The sequence below is a fragment of the Ranitomeya variabilis genome, chromosome 3 (genome assembly GCF_051348905.1).
Source record: "Ranitomeya variabilis isolate aRanVar5 chromosome 3, aRanVar5.hap1, whole genome shotgun sequence".
NCBI lineage: Eukaryota > Metazoa > Chordata > Amphibia > Anura > Dendrobatidae > Ranitomeya > Ranitomeya variabilis.
The window spans coordinates 651991330-652006297 of record NC_135234.1 but is presented as its reverse complement, the minus strand read 5'-3'; the positions used below and the strand labels follow the sequence as shown (position 1 = coordinate 652006297).

At 46.8% G+C, this 14968-nt stretch overlaps 1 protein-coding gene across 1 annotated transcript; it reads left to right on the top strand.

Annotated features, from left to right (window-relative positions):
* Nucleotides 1-3421: 3421 nt before the first annotated feature.
* DDIT3 (DNA damage inducible transcript 3) lies at nucleotides 3422-12678 on the top strand. The gene is made up of 4 exons (XM_077297741.1): nucleotides 3422-3556; nucleotides 8434-8476; nucleotides 8990-9159; nucleotides 10955-12678. The coding sequence occupies exons 3-4, from the start codon at nucleotides 9022-9024 to the stop codon at nucleotides 11450-11452; spliced, it is 636 nt and encodes a 211-aa protein (XP_077153856.1). The 5' UTR covers nucleotides 3422-3556; nucleotides 8434-8476; nucleotides 8990-9021; the 3' UTR covers nucleotides 11453-12678.
* Nucleotides 12679-14968: the final 2290 nt, after the last annotated feature.

Genomic DNA, 14968 nt, shown 5'->3' with positions numbered 1-14968 from the left:
CCAGGACAATTGAAGACATGTAAGGTACAAGTGTACCTAGAAATTATGTGGTTTTGAAGACAAAGGGAGGTGACAGCAAATAGTGATTTGATTTCACTTTTCTTTATTCACTTCACATTTTAATTGATTACAATAAACTACTAACAAGATGCTCTGAGCAGAGGCTCCCACCACTGATGTAGATGGTGATTTCCTCATATTCCCCCTTCCTAAATATTGTTGTAAACCAAGTAATCTTTGTAAAGCAGCAGAACTCCCTTGTCTTCTTACAGCAGGATTATGCACATTTACTGGCGTCTGCTGGTTGTCGGTAGACGCGATATTACCAACCCACTCACCTCCTGATGAAGGCAGTGGAGCCAGAATACAATTCTAATCCATGTAGCCTGACCTTGCAGATCTGCTGCTAGCCATACTTGCCATCAGTCCTGATTTTACAATACAAACCTGTGCTGCGACCAAAAAGGATGGGTCCTATGCTATCACCCAACAAGGGGTGTTTTGGGGTGGTCCCAGGAATAGGGTTTAAAGGGCCACTGTCACCCCCCCCCCAGCCGTTATAAACTAAAAGAACCACCTTGTGCAGCAGTAATGCTGCAGTCTAACAAGGTGGCTCTTTTAGTTTTTGATTCATTTATTACCTCAATAAAGCGTTTTAAAAATTGGCCACAAATACCAGATATTGTACCGGAAGGCGGTCCGAATCGTCCTCTATCAATCTCCCAACTGCCGTCACTCTTCTCTTCAGGGGCGATGGTCGCCGCCCCCTGAGCGCTGTTGCTTCTTAAATCCGGCGCCTGCGCTGTGCGTGCCTGCCTGGGGCCCGCACTGTGTTATTCATTATGCACAGTGCGGGGCTGGGGTTCCTGGGCATGCGCACTGCGCTTGTCAGACGCTCCCCCGGTCCCCCGCCTTCCAGCATTGCTGGAATATACAGGTTTCATTGCCGACGTTTTGAACAGCCACAAAGAACAACGCTGGAAGGCGGGGGACCGTCTGACAAGCGCAGTGCGCATAATGAATGAATAACACAGTGCGGGGCGGGGATTCAGGAACAGGGTGGCCGCACTGCCCGCACAGGCGCAGTCAGGCACCCGGCATCTGAGCTGTGACTGACAATGAAGACTCCGCCTGCTCCAGGCAGGCACGCACAGCGCAGGCGCCGGATTTAAGAAGCAACAGCGCGAAGGGGGCGGCGACCATCGCCCCTGAAGAGAAGAGTGACGGCAGTTGGGAGATTGATAGAGGACGATTCGGACCGCCTCCAGGTACAATATCTGGTATTTGTGGCCAATTTTTAAAACACTTTATTGAGGTAATAAATGAATCAAAAACTAAAAGAGCCACCTTGTTAGACTGCAGCATTACTGCTGCACAAGGTGGCTCTTTTAGTTTATAACGGCTGGGGGGGGTGACAGTGGCCCTTTAAAGGGTTTGTTTGATGAAAACAAGACATTATCAAGCGAAAGGATAGGACAAAATTTGCTGGTTGTTAGGGGTCCATATGCTGGGACCAGCACCTATTGGGAGACCAAAGAATTTATATTTCTGTGTTGAGATACAGTCACGGTTTGGACTCCCGATCGCAGCTGCATTTGTTCTCCAGGCTCCAGGAAAAAACTGAGTGCAGCGCTCACCAGCCACATAGGGAACAAATGGAGCACTGGCAGCTTTTCTGCTCCTTTCTATCAGGGATAAAGGTTCATCAGTCGGATCCCCAGCGATTTTTCTATCGTTACAGGTCCCAGACCCCCAGCATTTTCCAATAGGTAAAACTCCCAACAATCAGATCCCCATTGATACAGGTCCCAGCAGTCGGACCCATCGATTTCCCATCAGTGCAGGTCCCAGCAGTCGGACCCCCATCTATTTCCCATTGGTACAGGTCCCAGCAGTCGGACCCCCATCGATTTCCCATCCGTACAGGCCCCAGCAGTCGGACCCCCATCGATTTCCCATCCGTACAGGCCCCAGCAGTCGGACCCCCATCGATTTCCCATCCGTACAGGTCCCAGCAGTTGGACCCCCATCAATTTCCCATCGGTGCAGGTCTCAGCAGTCGGACCCCCATCGATACAGGTCCCAGCAGTCGGACCCCCATCGATGCAGGTCCCAGCAGTCGGACCCCCATCGATTTCCCATCCGTACAGGCCCCAGCAGTCGGACCCCCATCGATTTACCGTTGGTGCAGGTCCTAGCAGTCGGACCCCCATCGATTTCCCATCCGTACAGGTCCCAGCAGTCGGACCCCCATCAATTACCCCATCGGTGCAGATCCCAGCAGTCGGACCCCCATCGATACAGGTCCCAGCAGTCGGACCCCCATCGGTGCAGGTCCCAGCAGTCGGACCCCCATCGATTTCCCATCGGTGCAGGTCCCAGCAGTCGGACCCCCATCGATTTCCCATCGGTACAGGTCCCAGCAGTCGGACCATCGATTTCCCATCGGTCCCAGCAGTCGGACCCCCATCGATTTCCCATCGGTGCAGGTCCCAGCAGTCGGACCCCCATCGATTTCCCATCGGTCCCAGCAGTCGGGCCCCCATCGATTTCCCATCGGTCCCAGCAGTCGGACCCCCCATCGATTCCAGATTGGTCCTAACAGTCGGTCCCACAGCGATTAGCGAGTCATCACATATCCTACAAAACTTGTGAGGAGACTTGTGTGGTTGGTGCCGGAGGGTCTGCTGGTCCTCAGTCATCTCTGTATGTGCTAGTGCTGCCTGTGACAAACACTGTGCGCAACATATCAATAGCCGTAACATTGGAGGGAGCCTGCCACTGATCTTCCCTGGAGACCCCTTTACATGTGTCTAAGGACGTTGAAATCTTGGTAGTAAGGCAGCGTCTTGGGGCCATCAGGGGTCTTGTGGGGTCCGTGGCAGGCTCCCTCCAATGTTACGGCTATTGATATGTTGCGCACAGTGTTTGTCACAGGCAGCACTAGCACATACAGAGATGACTGAGGACCAGCAGACCCTCCGGCACCAACCACACAAGTCTCCTCACTAGGCGCGCACAGCGGACACATGGAGGTATCCTACAGAACGGGCTGGGAAAGTCCCCTGCTCCCATGATCCGTCACGGCCTCGGCTTGCCGGCCCTTGCATCATCCGCTCTGACTCATCCTAAACTCGTGATTTCCAACAGGACACTTCCGCACCTCCCCTCCTTCACAGCAGCCCACACACCTCCAGCCACGCCTCCTTATGCGCCTCAAGCCTCGTCCTGGATTCCTCGGCCGCTCCTCATTGGCTCTTTGTTCTGGCTTTCTACTAATTACTGCTATATGCCCCATTGAGAATCACAGAGTAGAGCCGGCTGTGTGATTGGCCGGCGTCATCTGTTGTCACGTGATATGAATTAGTTTTCGTATTGGCTGAATTCTCCGTATATATAGCGGATTTCTGCGTTTCGTCCTTCAGTCGTTTTGCTGAAGACGCAGACGATGATTAACATGAGCTCCTGGTCTCCAAACGAGAACCCACTCACCAGCACCCTGCGCCGCCGCGGTCACTGCCCCTATCACCAGCGAACAGACCCTACGTGGAAAAAGGTGAACGGTCCCTTGTCGTTTCCTCTGTCCGTTCCTCATCCTGTACAAGGCGGCGCCGTGTCCTGTCAGCCATTGTCTGTGTATTGGGGCTGCTTACAGAAGTGCAGGGGTTCGGTCACATGGCTGCCGTGGATATTAGTCTGTCACCAAGTGTTCTGTGTGGGATGGGTCACGTGGGGTCAGTGATGGAGATGACCTTGGTCCTAGGGTGTGATTGACCTTGATGGATGGAAACCCGTGGGCTGTTCCATGGGGAGGTGGGCTGGTGTGATGGCCCCCAGGCTGCATCCCCAGTTGTTGTGGGGGTCCCTGTATGTAACTGTAGACGAGTGATGGTTGCCCTGTTGTTGCCGCCGCTTGTCCTGTTGTTGTCGCTGTGTGCCCTGTTGTTGTTGTTGTTGTTGTTCCCGCCGCTTGCCCTGTTGTCGCTGTGTGCCCTGTCGTTGTTGTTTTTCCCGCTGCTTGCCCTGTTGTTGTTGTTGTTGTTGTTGTCGCTGTGTGCCCTGTTTTTGTTGTTGCTGTTGTGTGCCCTGTTTTTGTTGTTGCCGTTGTGTGCCCTGTTTTTGTTGTTGCCGCCGCCGGGTATGTACCTCTTCTGGATAAAAGAACTTTGTTTGCAAATTCCACTGCTCATCTTTGGGTACTATGGATAATGACTATTGTGTTCACCGGAAACTTGAGTTTGCACTGCCCTTTTGTGTTTTTTTTGTTTTAGGCATAAAGAAACAATTTTCTTAAAAACAAAACATCTGTCACATGAGATGGAGATTGGCCTTGTTTGCTGTAAAGTGGTCCTGTCTGGATCTAATACTCACTCTACCCCCCCCCCCCCTTTCATTGTCTTATATATTGTTTTTTGTTTTTTTTAATAGAAATCACATTGGCACTAATAGTGAGGTCTCTTCAGCCTTTAGACTGTTTTGTTGGCTTTTTTTTTTTTTCTCTATTCTGGAAAAACAAAGTACAAATGTGAACAGAGCCTTAGTTGAGATCTCCTAGAGGAGCTGTGTCTTTACACACTGTATGACTGTACTGTCTGACTATCTCATTGTGGGCTTGTGATCTGACCGCCAGGCAACATGGACATCGGTAGCTGTAATCCGGTGACATCGGACACCAGCAGCCCTCAGTGATTATCTTAGAGCAATTTAGGACTAGTGTCTTCTGTACCATGCAGAACGTAACACTTCATAGTGGGGACGACGGCCTGCGTCCTAGGTATACTGGCGTCTACAGATCAGACCTAGGGAACACTTTCTTAGGATGAGATTTCACGGAGTCTGTTTGGATTTGCGATCATTTGGTGTAATAAAAAATTCTTAAACTAGTTTTTTAGACTTGAGCACATTGTTAAAACAGGGAGGGGAAAGTCTGATACTTCACGGGTCATTGTGTGCCAAGTTATCTGCCACAGAATATTCTGTCACATATAAAATATGCAGAAAACGACATTATTCCAGCTCCCTGAAATCCTGTCTGGGCACGTCTCTAATGGTGGGCACGGTGCAGCAGTCACTAAGTTATGTTAGAGGGAGTCCACCCCCCTCCCAAACTGCCCAATCCTTTATATCGGGGGTCCTAGCCTCTAATATAAATCATACTACGCATGTATATGGTAACATAAATGATGGAAAGGGGTTGATATGCAAAGGAAGTCGCCTCTGGTTCACCCTAAGCCTTGGCGCACCATCATGCCTTCACCTTATAGCTGCTGGTGTCAGAAGCCGAGTGCGAATGCTGTAGCATATAATTTTGCGCACTGACACTGGATGAGGCGCACACAATACAGGAGCGCACTGGATCCTGTCTGCGGCTTCAGTGAGGAGGCGAGGGTGGTCCGACGTGCATCTGCTCACATCATCCATCAGAGCGCACCCACATTGTGAGTGCACATCATCATTGTGCGTGTAATGCTGGCTATGACACAGCGTCCGCTCTGAGCTTCAGAGGTGTGTCAATCACTTAAAAGTACTGGCTTTATTCTGCAAATCGGAGGGTCCGACTGTTCACCAGGCAGACATCCTGCTAAGGCTTAACTGAAGTGCCCTCATTTTCATATCAAATAACTTTTTATTTTTAACTATAGCTTATAATTTACTCAAAATAAATCATATATGCCAAGTATGCTCTATATATGGGACCTAGCTCCTATTTAAACGTTTAGGCAGTTTAATTGCCATTTTGTGGGTGACAGTCCCTTTAAAGGGCCACTGTCACCCCCTCCAGCCGTTATAAACTAAAAGAGCCACCTTGTGCAGCAGTAATGCTGCATTCTAACAAGGTGGCTCTTTTAGTTTTTGGTGCATGTATTCCCAAAATAATGCGTTTTATAAATTCTCCAAAATACCTTTCTTTCGCCAGGGAGGCAGGTCCTCACCCCCCTGCTTGAAACGCCACACTGCCATCACTCAAATCTTCAGGGGCGCTGGGCGCCACCCCCTCCGCGCTGTGTTCGCATGAAATCCGGCGCCTGCGCTGTGTAGTACTGTCTAGTGCAGGCGCAGTGAGCTCTGGCCGTCTGACGTCACAGCCAGGCTTGTAGACTGCGCCTGTGCGGCCGCCCTGCTTGTGAATCCTAGCCCCGCACTCTGTTATGCATTATGCAGAGTGCGGGGCTGGGATTCACAAGCAGGGCGGCCGCACAGGTGCAGTCTACAAGCCTGGCTGTGACGTCAGACGGCCAGAGCTCACTGCGCCTGCACTAGACAGTACTACACAGCGCAGGCGCCGGATTTCATGCGAACACAGTGCGGAGGGGGTGGCGCCCAGCGCCCCTGAAGATTTGAGTGATGGCAGTGTGGCGTTTCAAGCAGGGGGGTGAGGACCTGCCTCCCTGGCGAAAGAAAGGTATTTTGGAGAATTTATAAAACGCATTATTTTGGGAATACATGCACCAAAAACTAAAAGAGCCACCTTGTTAGAATGCAGCATTACTGCTGCACAAGGTGGCTCTTTTAGTTTATAACGGCTGGAGGGGGTGACAGTGGCCCTTTAATGCATTGAAGAAATCACCCACACCTAAGACATTAGGTGACCGCATGCTACACACACACTCTTCACTGCTGTATGGGTATTTGAAAGGTGTTCCCCTCTCCAGAGTATTGGGGATGACTTGTTAATTGGTGAAGGTAGAGGCAGCTGATGGCTGGGACGCCGGGGGTCACAGGAGAGGTGGTAATTGTGTAATCTCTGGGGTCTGCCTCTGACACAGCAGATCAGTTCTAAGGTGACCATAAATGTTGCATAACCTTCTGCTGAAGCAGTTTTTCTCGATTTCCCATACACATGCATGCTTATAAGTGTTCTGTGAAGGGAGTCGGCTTATTTCTGGGAAAAAATTTCAGTTGACAGTCAAAATGCCTGATCTTGTCAAATGGCATTGGAGCCCCCATACACCTCTAGATGTTGTCATTTGGGGTCTAGGTGCGGAGACAGCCACTGATATCTTAAAGTAAGGGCCAGAAGCAATTCCTAGTTTGGCTCTATAGCTTGTGACCACCTTAAATTAACAATTTTTTCGCAGATCTCCTTGATTGTTTTCACTTGCCTTACAGCTTGTAGCCCTTGCATCTAACAATGTTCTCAGAATCTCTAATGGTGGCAAAACAGGATAGATCCCTATGACTCATCAGTTTCTCAAAATGATAGGGACTTTCTGTCCTTGGCCACTGCATTCATAGATATGGCCTAATGGAATCAAAGGGGTTGACTTAAATATATTTGGCCTATCCTTAAGGTACCTTCACACTAAACTTTCCAACGAGAACGATCCGTGACGTTGCAGCGTCCTGGATAGCGATCTCGTTGTGTTTGACACGCAGCAGCGATCTGGATCCCGCTGTGATATCGCTGGTCGGAGCTAGAAGTCTGGAACTTTATTTGGTCTCTAGATTGGCGTGTATCGTCATGTTTGACAGCAAAAGCAACGATGTCAGCAATGTTTTTACATGGAGCGTGAACGATAAGCGAGTCGCCGTTAAGTCACTGGATCGCTCCTGCATCGTTCTGGAGTTGCTGTGTTTGACGTCTCTACAGCGACGCTCCAGCGATCTAGTTTAGGTCGGATCGTTGTCTATATCGCTGGAGCGTCGCTTAGTGTAACGGTACCTTTAGGCTCTGGCTGTCAATACTGGTATGGGAAGAGGGTGGGTCCCACACCCCCTACTGATGTAACAGGTAGTAGGTCTAGTGGTGGCTAAAGGTAAACCGTGTGCGGAGTTGTAACAAAGTTGGATCAAACTCCTGGACCACAAAGGCATGGCCAAACATTAAGTACACCTTCCCATCTAGTTTTCTGTCAATCTCAATTTACAGCTCTGCCTTCATAGAGCCAGAGACGGGTAGCGATAGATGGAAAACAAACAGGTGTGAAGGTGCGCTGAGCGCTTGTACTTGGGTTGAACAGTCACTTGGTTCACCTTCCCACCTACTTGTTTTCCATCTCTCTGGCTCATTAAAGAGAGGAGGAAGGCAGAGGAAAAACAAGTCCTCCTCACACAGCCAAATCCTAATGGGCAGCACGGTGGCGCGTTGGATAGCACTGCAGCCTTGCAGCGCTGGAGTCTTGGGTTCTAATCCCACCTTGGACAACATCTGCAAAGAGTTTGTATGTTCTCTCCATGTTTGCGTGGGTTTCCTCCGGGCACTCCGGTTTCCTCCCACATTCCAAAGACATACTGATAGGGAATTTAGATTGTGAGCCACATCAGGGACAGCAATGATAATGTGTACAAAATGTAAAGCGCTGCGTAATATGTTAGCGCTATATAAAAATAAAGATTATTATTATTAATGTCTGTATTTTGTTGCTTTTCTTAAATTTTTTTTTTTTTTTTTTTTTATGGCTCCAACTGATGTATTTTGTAATTCTTTTTCAGTGTTGGAAGAGAAAGACGACTTTCTTTCACAATCACACCTGAGGTAATCTGTTACTTTCACTCTGTCCATTAACCAAACTCGTTACTGACACCCATGTCTCCACTGGAGGGGGTCCACATTAGTGATGAGCGAGTATACTCGTTGCTCAGGTTTTCCCGAGCACGCTCGGGGGTCCTCCGAGTATTTGTTGGTGGTCAGAGATTTAGTTTTCATCACCGCAGCTGAATGAGTTACAGCTACTAGCCAGGGGGGGTTGCCTGGTAGCTAGGGAATCCCCACATGTAATCAAGCTGGCTAATAGCTGTTAATCATTCAGCTGCTGCAAGGAAAACTAAATCTCTGAGCACTAAAAATACTCGGAGGACACCCGATCGTGCTCGGGAAATCTCAAGTAACGAGTATACTCGCTCATCACTAATCCACATTACCATGAGTAAGGCTGAATAATGTGCTCACAAGTCTTACCCCTGCCAAACATTTAGTGGTGGTGCTTGGTGAACAAATATTAAGTTATGCTAAAAAAAATAAATGACCGTAATATCTTTTTTGTCATAGTGTGGTAGGATTGTGTAGCAAGACTGCCGAAAATGATGGCAGAACCCTTACCATTCTGCTCTGCCGGCCACTTGTCTGGGTTGGATCTGGAGGCCTGGTATGAGGACTTACAAGACATCTTGTTCTCGGAGACAAAAAATCCTGCCACTCTCCAGTTGGTATCTGAACAGGTTAGTGCTGAAATGACCCTTGTCTCTACATGAATTTGGCTTGTTGTATTCCAGAGTCCTTCATGAAGACTGATATATATTCAATGCTACATGTAATGAATTCGCCTCCTTGTGTTTTTAAAGTGATCACTTATTCTGTGGATGGGTGTACACACTAGGGAACCCACTGATCCTAAGAAATGTGCCCCATTTATGGTCTGTGGGACTGCTGAAGACCACACGTGGCTTCTCCAGAAGATCCATAGGCTTTAAGTGGAGCAGTGATGTGAACGCTCATCCTCCACTTTGTTAAACTAGGGCACTGCAGAAACATTCCTTATTAGCAATTGTCACTTCTACTTTGCAATAGCTTTTACAAAAAACTCCCGTGTTGTGGACACACACGCATGCAACAATGTGCCGCATCAGTACCACATGGACAGCCATGGGGGAAGAAGTGCTGTTCCCCTGCGTGTGGTGCTGAAGCCGGCTGTCATCCCTTCTCCCCTGCTCGACCGGTGAGCAGGGGAGAAGGAATGAAAGAAAAACGGACTTGAGGTACCCCTTATATTTTGTAAACCAATCCTGCAAGACTCACAGGTGCGGGCTGCTATTCTCAGGCTGGTAAGGGGCCGTGGATATGGGACCCCCCCCCAGCCTAAACAGCAGCCCGCAGCTGCTCAGAAAAGGCACATCTATTAGATGCACCAATTCTGGAGCTGTGCCCGGTTCTTCCCACTTTCCCTGTAGCGGTGGCAAGTGGGGTAAATGTCACCTTCTATTGTACGGTGACATTAAGCCGGCTTAGTAGTGGAGGTGTCAATAAGACACCTGTCCATTACTAATCCTGTAGTTGCTAAAGGGTTAATCAAACACCACACAGTAAAGTCTTTTAATTTAATAAATCGGGAAACTGTATATTGTTTTATTAGTCTGCCATTCCAAGCGAAGCCCTCGATCTCCTGTAAAATAAAAAAAATAAGTAAGTCAAAATAATAAACCAACAATATACCATACCTGTCTGGCACAGTCAGTCCCACACCGTAATCCATAACTAGGGATATGTACAGTTTACAACGGGAGCACTGCTAATGCGACTGCCCCCAGCTGGAAACTGCTGGGGAATGAATGACATGCTGGGAGCAGAGCTTCAGTGACTAGCGGTGATGTCAACGAAGCTGCCCTCCCTGCCGACCTGAACTAAAATGAAGTCTTCAGTGCTGGCAGGGAGGGCAGCTTCGGTGACACACTGCTAGTCACTGAAGCTCCGCTCCCAGCATTTCATTCATTCCCCAGTAGTTTTCAGCCGGGGGCAGTCGCATTAGCAGCGCTTCCGTTGTAAACTGTACATATCCCTAGATATGGATTACTGTGTGCCAGACAGGTATGTTACTTTGTTGGTTGGTTTGACTTTTTGCTAAAAAAAAATAATTTTTTTTTTTTTTTTTTTTCACCACTTAGACACCAAACATGTCTAGGTTATGTTTTATCTATGGACTCGTAATGACCTGGAGAATCATAATGGCAGGTCAGTTTTGGCATTTAGTGAAGCTAGAAAAAAAGCCAATCAAAAAAACAAGTGTGGGATTGCACTTTTTTTTTTTTTTTTTTTTTTTTACCTGATTTCTAGTACACAACATGGTAAAACCAATGATGTCGTTCAAAAGTACAACTTTTCCCACAAAAAACTAGCCCTCACATGCCATATTGATGAAAAATTTTTTAAAAAAAGTATGGCTCTGGGAAGGAGGGGACACCCTTAAATCTGTTCCATTTCTTTCCCTTATCACATTATTTTCTATTCTCTACATTTTAGGTGGCAGAGGAGGAAACTCTGGATAACTCTCCATACTTATGGCCTCTTGAGTCAATAGATTCAACTTTACCAGTGAACTTTACTGATGAAGAAGTGGTTGCTTTGGAAACAGTGGTTGATCAATTGCCCTCTGAAGTTCTGGGGTTTCTTGCCCAAGCATCCCCTAATGACTTTGATAATCCATCTACTTCAGAGTCTCCACAAAACCACCAGGATGGGGTCACGGAAGTGGACTCTGGCTGTAGTAGTTGTCCATCCCAAACACACACGGAGGATGAGGACTCTAGTGGCAGCCAATGTGGAACCAAGAGGAAGAGGATCACCCAACCTAGAGGAGGAAAGGTCCGAGTGAAGGAAAAGGAACAAGAGAATGAACGGAAAGTGTCTCACTTAGTGTCTGAGAACGAACGGTTGAAGGGGGAGATTGAACGGCTGACGCTGGAAGTGGAGAAGACCAGGAAGTCCCTCATAGAAAGAATGGTTAATCTTAAAAAGTGATATGTTGTCAGAACTGTATGTTGTCAGAACTGTATGGATAATTGTCATGTTTGGATAACTCTAAGGACATTGCGTTGTTCTAACAGTATATACTGTAATTGTATGTGATACATAGTATTTGTTACATAATGCCCCATGCACCAACCTGATATGGCTACAGCCAACATCTCTGTAATACAGGCGCATGTCATCTGATGCCTCATTACAGAAATATCTTCTAGAGGATGGTAATCCAGCACAGTATGGCGCCATGTGCACGAGGCTGCGTGTCCAATGTTCCTGCTATTAAACATAGCACATGTAATACTGTATACACCATCACCTGTGGTTAAAGCCTGAACTGGAACCTGTATATCCTGCAAATACAATGGAGGCCACTATAAGCACCACGGTGCAATTCGGTTAAAGGGAATCTGTCACCCTCTGGGATGTCTTTAAGAAATTAATAAGGGCAGACAGGTGATAGAATTGTTCAGTAGCAGTGACTCGTGCATAAAGTTACAATGAAGCCAACGACCAAAAAATGGTGGGAAAGGTTTATATAACTGCGCTATTGCAGGTGTGGGATTCTGGGGGCCACCAGTACATGGCCCTGTGATACTGGTGGGAAAGGGGTGGTACGCAACTAGACACCGGAGGCAGAGTTTTCTTCTAGGCACCTCGCGCCCCGGATCCTGGAAGAACTCGTTAACATACAGGATTAAAAGATGATTACTCAACAACCAGACTGCAGCAATGAGGCATACAGGTAGAATTGTTCAAATAGTCCCATCACCTGTATGCCCATATTATTCGCTTAAAAACATCCCAGGGGGTCACAGATTCCCTTTAAGGAGAATTAGTTCCTTTTCCAACTAGCTGCCATTCACAGCAAGAATCCGGTACATGAAATACAGAAGTAGTCACTGATGCCAGGAGTGGCAATCATAGTCTATAAAGCGCAGAAGTTCCTCTGATTAAATAACTCTCTGGCACAGCAAACAGACCAATAACTGACATTACCCCTCTAGCCATATATTGCCTCTGCGTGCAGGGGTTACAGATCCAGTGCCGAAATATGATGACCAAATATACGTCTTGTGTGGTGTTTTTATAATGGTTTTCACTAACTATAGTTAATAAATCTTACTTGTATAAAATATAGTGTTTTATTTCTTACTCTGTAAGTATTCATGTCTGGTGTTTAAAGTCCCTCAGTCCATAATAAAGCAGTACCTGACCCTGGAGTGCACTGTATACACTGCTCCCCTTTGTTTATGGCTTAGGCTGCCGTCACACTAGCAGTATTTGGTCAGTATTTTACATCAGTATTTGTAAGCCAAAACCAGGAGTGGAACAAATAGAGGAAAAGTGTAATAGAAACATATGCACCACTTCTGCATTTATCACCCACTCCTGGTTTTGGCTTACAAATACTGATGAAAATACTGACCAAATACTGCTAGTGTGATGGCAGCCTTATTGTCAGGAAGTGCCAGGAGCAGGTGGTCCTGTGACTGCAAGTATGTGGTTTGCATACTTCTGGCCACAGTCAAACTAGCTGTGTCCACCATTGCTCAGTACACTTGTTGAGGGAGACTGTACATGTCTAGTTGGCAGGTGACCACATGTATGCAAATAACATACTTGCAGTCATGTACCTGCCTGTGGGCTGGACAACCCCTTTAACAGCAGTCATCTAATTTACAATCACAAGAATTAGTGAGTTGTTACAAGAGTCAGGCCATGAAAGTGTAGTTGTATTTCACACAGGTTTCTGCACTGCCATTATAGTTGCATCTTTCTTCAATAATAACACACTCCTTATGATCCATATCTCAGCCTCTGTGACCGTCAAGGCTTGGCCTTCAGCTGACTGTGTGATCTAGCCTAAGGCTGAATTTAGAGGTCCATGTTTGAAGTGGATTTTGTACCTAAGACGACTGAAAGATACCGAAATCTGTAATACGGATGGACCACCTGGTCAATATACAGCATTGCAGGCATGTTCCAGCTGTCTGCATAAAGCCATAAATATAAGGATTAAAAGGGTCAATGCCAGTGACTGCAGAGCTAAGGACCTCAACTTTCAGAGTTGTAAGGACCACTGTGTATTGTGCTAATTCACATGACAGCATTTCTCACAGCCCCATAAAACTTAATGGTACTATATTCACACATTTTCAACAGACATATACATATTTTTTGTGTGTGTGGGTGGCTCACTTATCCATTTACTATAGTGTTGTAATGTGCGCCAGGCAGGAGAACACTGCTCCTTTGCCTTCCCAGCTTACTGTCTGACCAGCGTCATGGTTGGTCTCCCAGCCTGCTAGTAAAGGCAGCTTTCCCTCTGCAGTGTGGGAGAAGCCCAATGATACTGAGTTTGGTTAGATCTGAGATCCGGCAGCTTCAGGGCACTGTGAGCAGGCACTAAAGTATAGACCCAGCAAGCAGTGCAAGATGGTAACCAGCCACCCGGCCTGCAGCGTTGGCCGGTAACCTAGGCAATGAGCTGTACACCTTTTTAAATTTAAAAATCTATTTGTTCTTGAGAATGGAGAGGATTTTTAATTCGAGGCAAAGTTGGTTATTCTTACAAGCTCTTTGCCGTTTTAACTATGTACATGTAGTCTGTCAGTACAGAATGACTTTACAAACCAAACACAGGTACACATGGCAGGGTCAGACAGTTCAGCGCACCTTCCCACTTACTAGTTTTCCCTCTCTCCTCCCTTTTTCTTTGATAGCTCTGGCTTTATAGAGGCAGAGAGATAAATGGAAAATAAGTGGGAATGTGCTTGGTTTGAACAGTCATTTTGTGTTGACACGTTTAAGAACTTGAGACACCCCATTTTACTGATGTCACGCAGAAGCTGTCTCTTTTAAATTAGACCCCTTGCTTTCAATAATGCATGACGTAAGATTCATTTCCAATCACTTATTAATGACGCGATCAACATGACAGCCGCCTTCTCCTGACTTATTTCTACAAGATCCAGCATAGGTTTATCTTGGAACTAGTAAAAATCTAATTAAAATAAATGGCAGGCTGTATGCATTAGATTCAACCATCAATGACTGTAAAAGGGGGTCTCTAACATGCGAGGATATCATAGATGGCATAAAATGGAGCAGTGCTGCCTGAGCGACTACAGGGGTATTAATTTTTTTTTTTTTTTTTGTGTGTGTTTTCAACAGTGATGGAGAGAGGACATGTAATGGTGGAGGGTTCATATAATTGCAATGAATTGGGGATGACAGAACTTTTTATTAATTATGAGGATAGGAAACAGGACAGATGCTTGTAATGAATTGGAGGAGATGGGAAGGAACAGGGGCTACTCATCTTGTATTTTTATTGGCTAGGGAAAAATTGGCTAAAATGGGAGAGCACATCCGGGCTAATTAGTTTATATATTGACTGGTGTGTTGCACACTGGTTAATTATATAGTAATGGAGTGGTGCATATCTGTAATCAGAGGTGAAGTTTGAGGGACTTTGTTGTGGCCATAGTAGCTATGTAGCCCCAGCCT

Bases quoted from the DNA above. Each gene is read 5' to 3' on its own strand.
- DDIT3 (XM_077297741.1), top strand. From the start codon at position 9,022: ATGATGGCAGAACCCTTACCATTCTGCTCTGCCGGCCACTTGTCTGGG. The intron at 9,160-10,954 runs GTTAGTGCTGAA...TCTACATTTTAG, and splicing joins TCCAGTTGGTATCTGAACAG to GTGGCAGAGGAGGAAACTCT.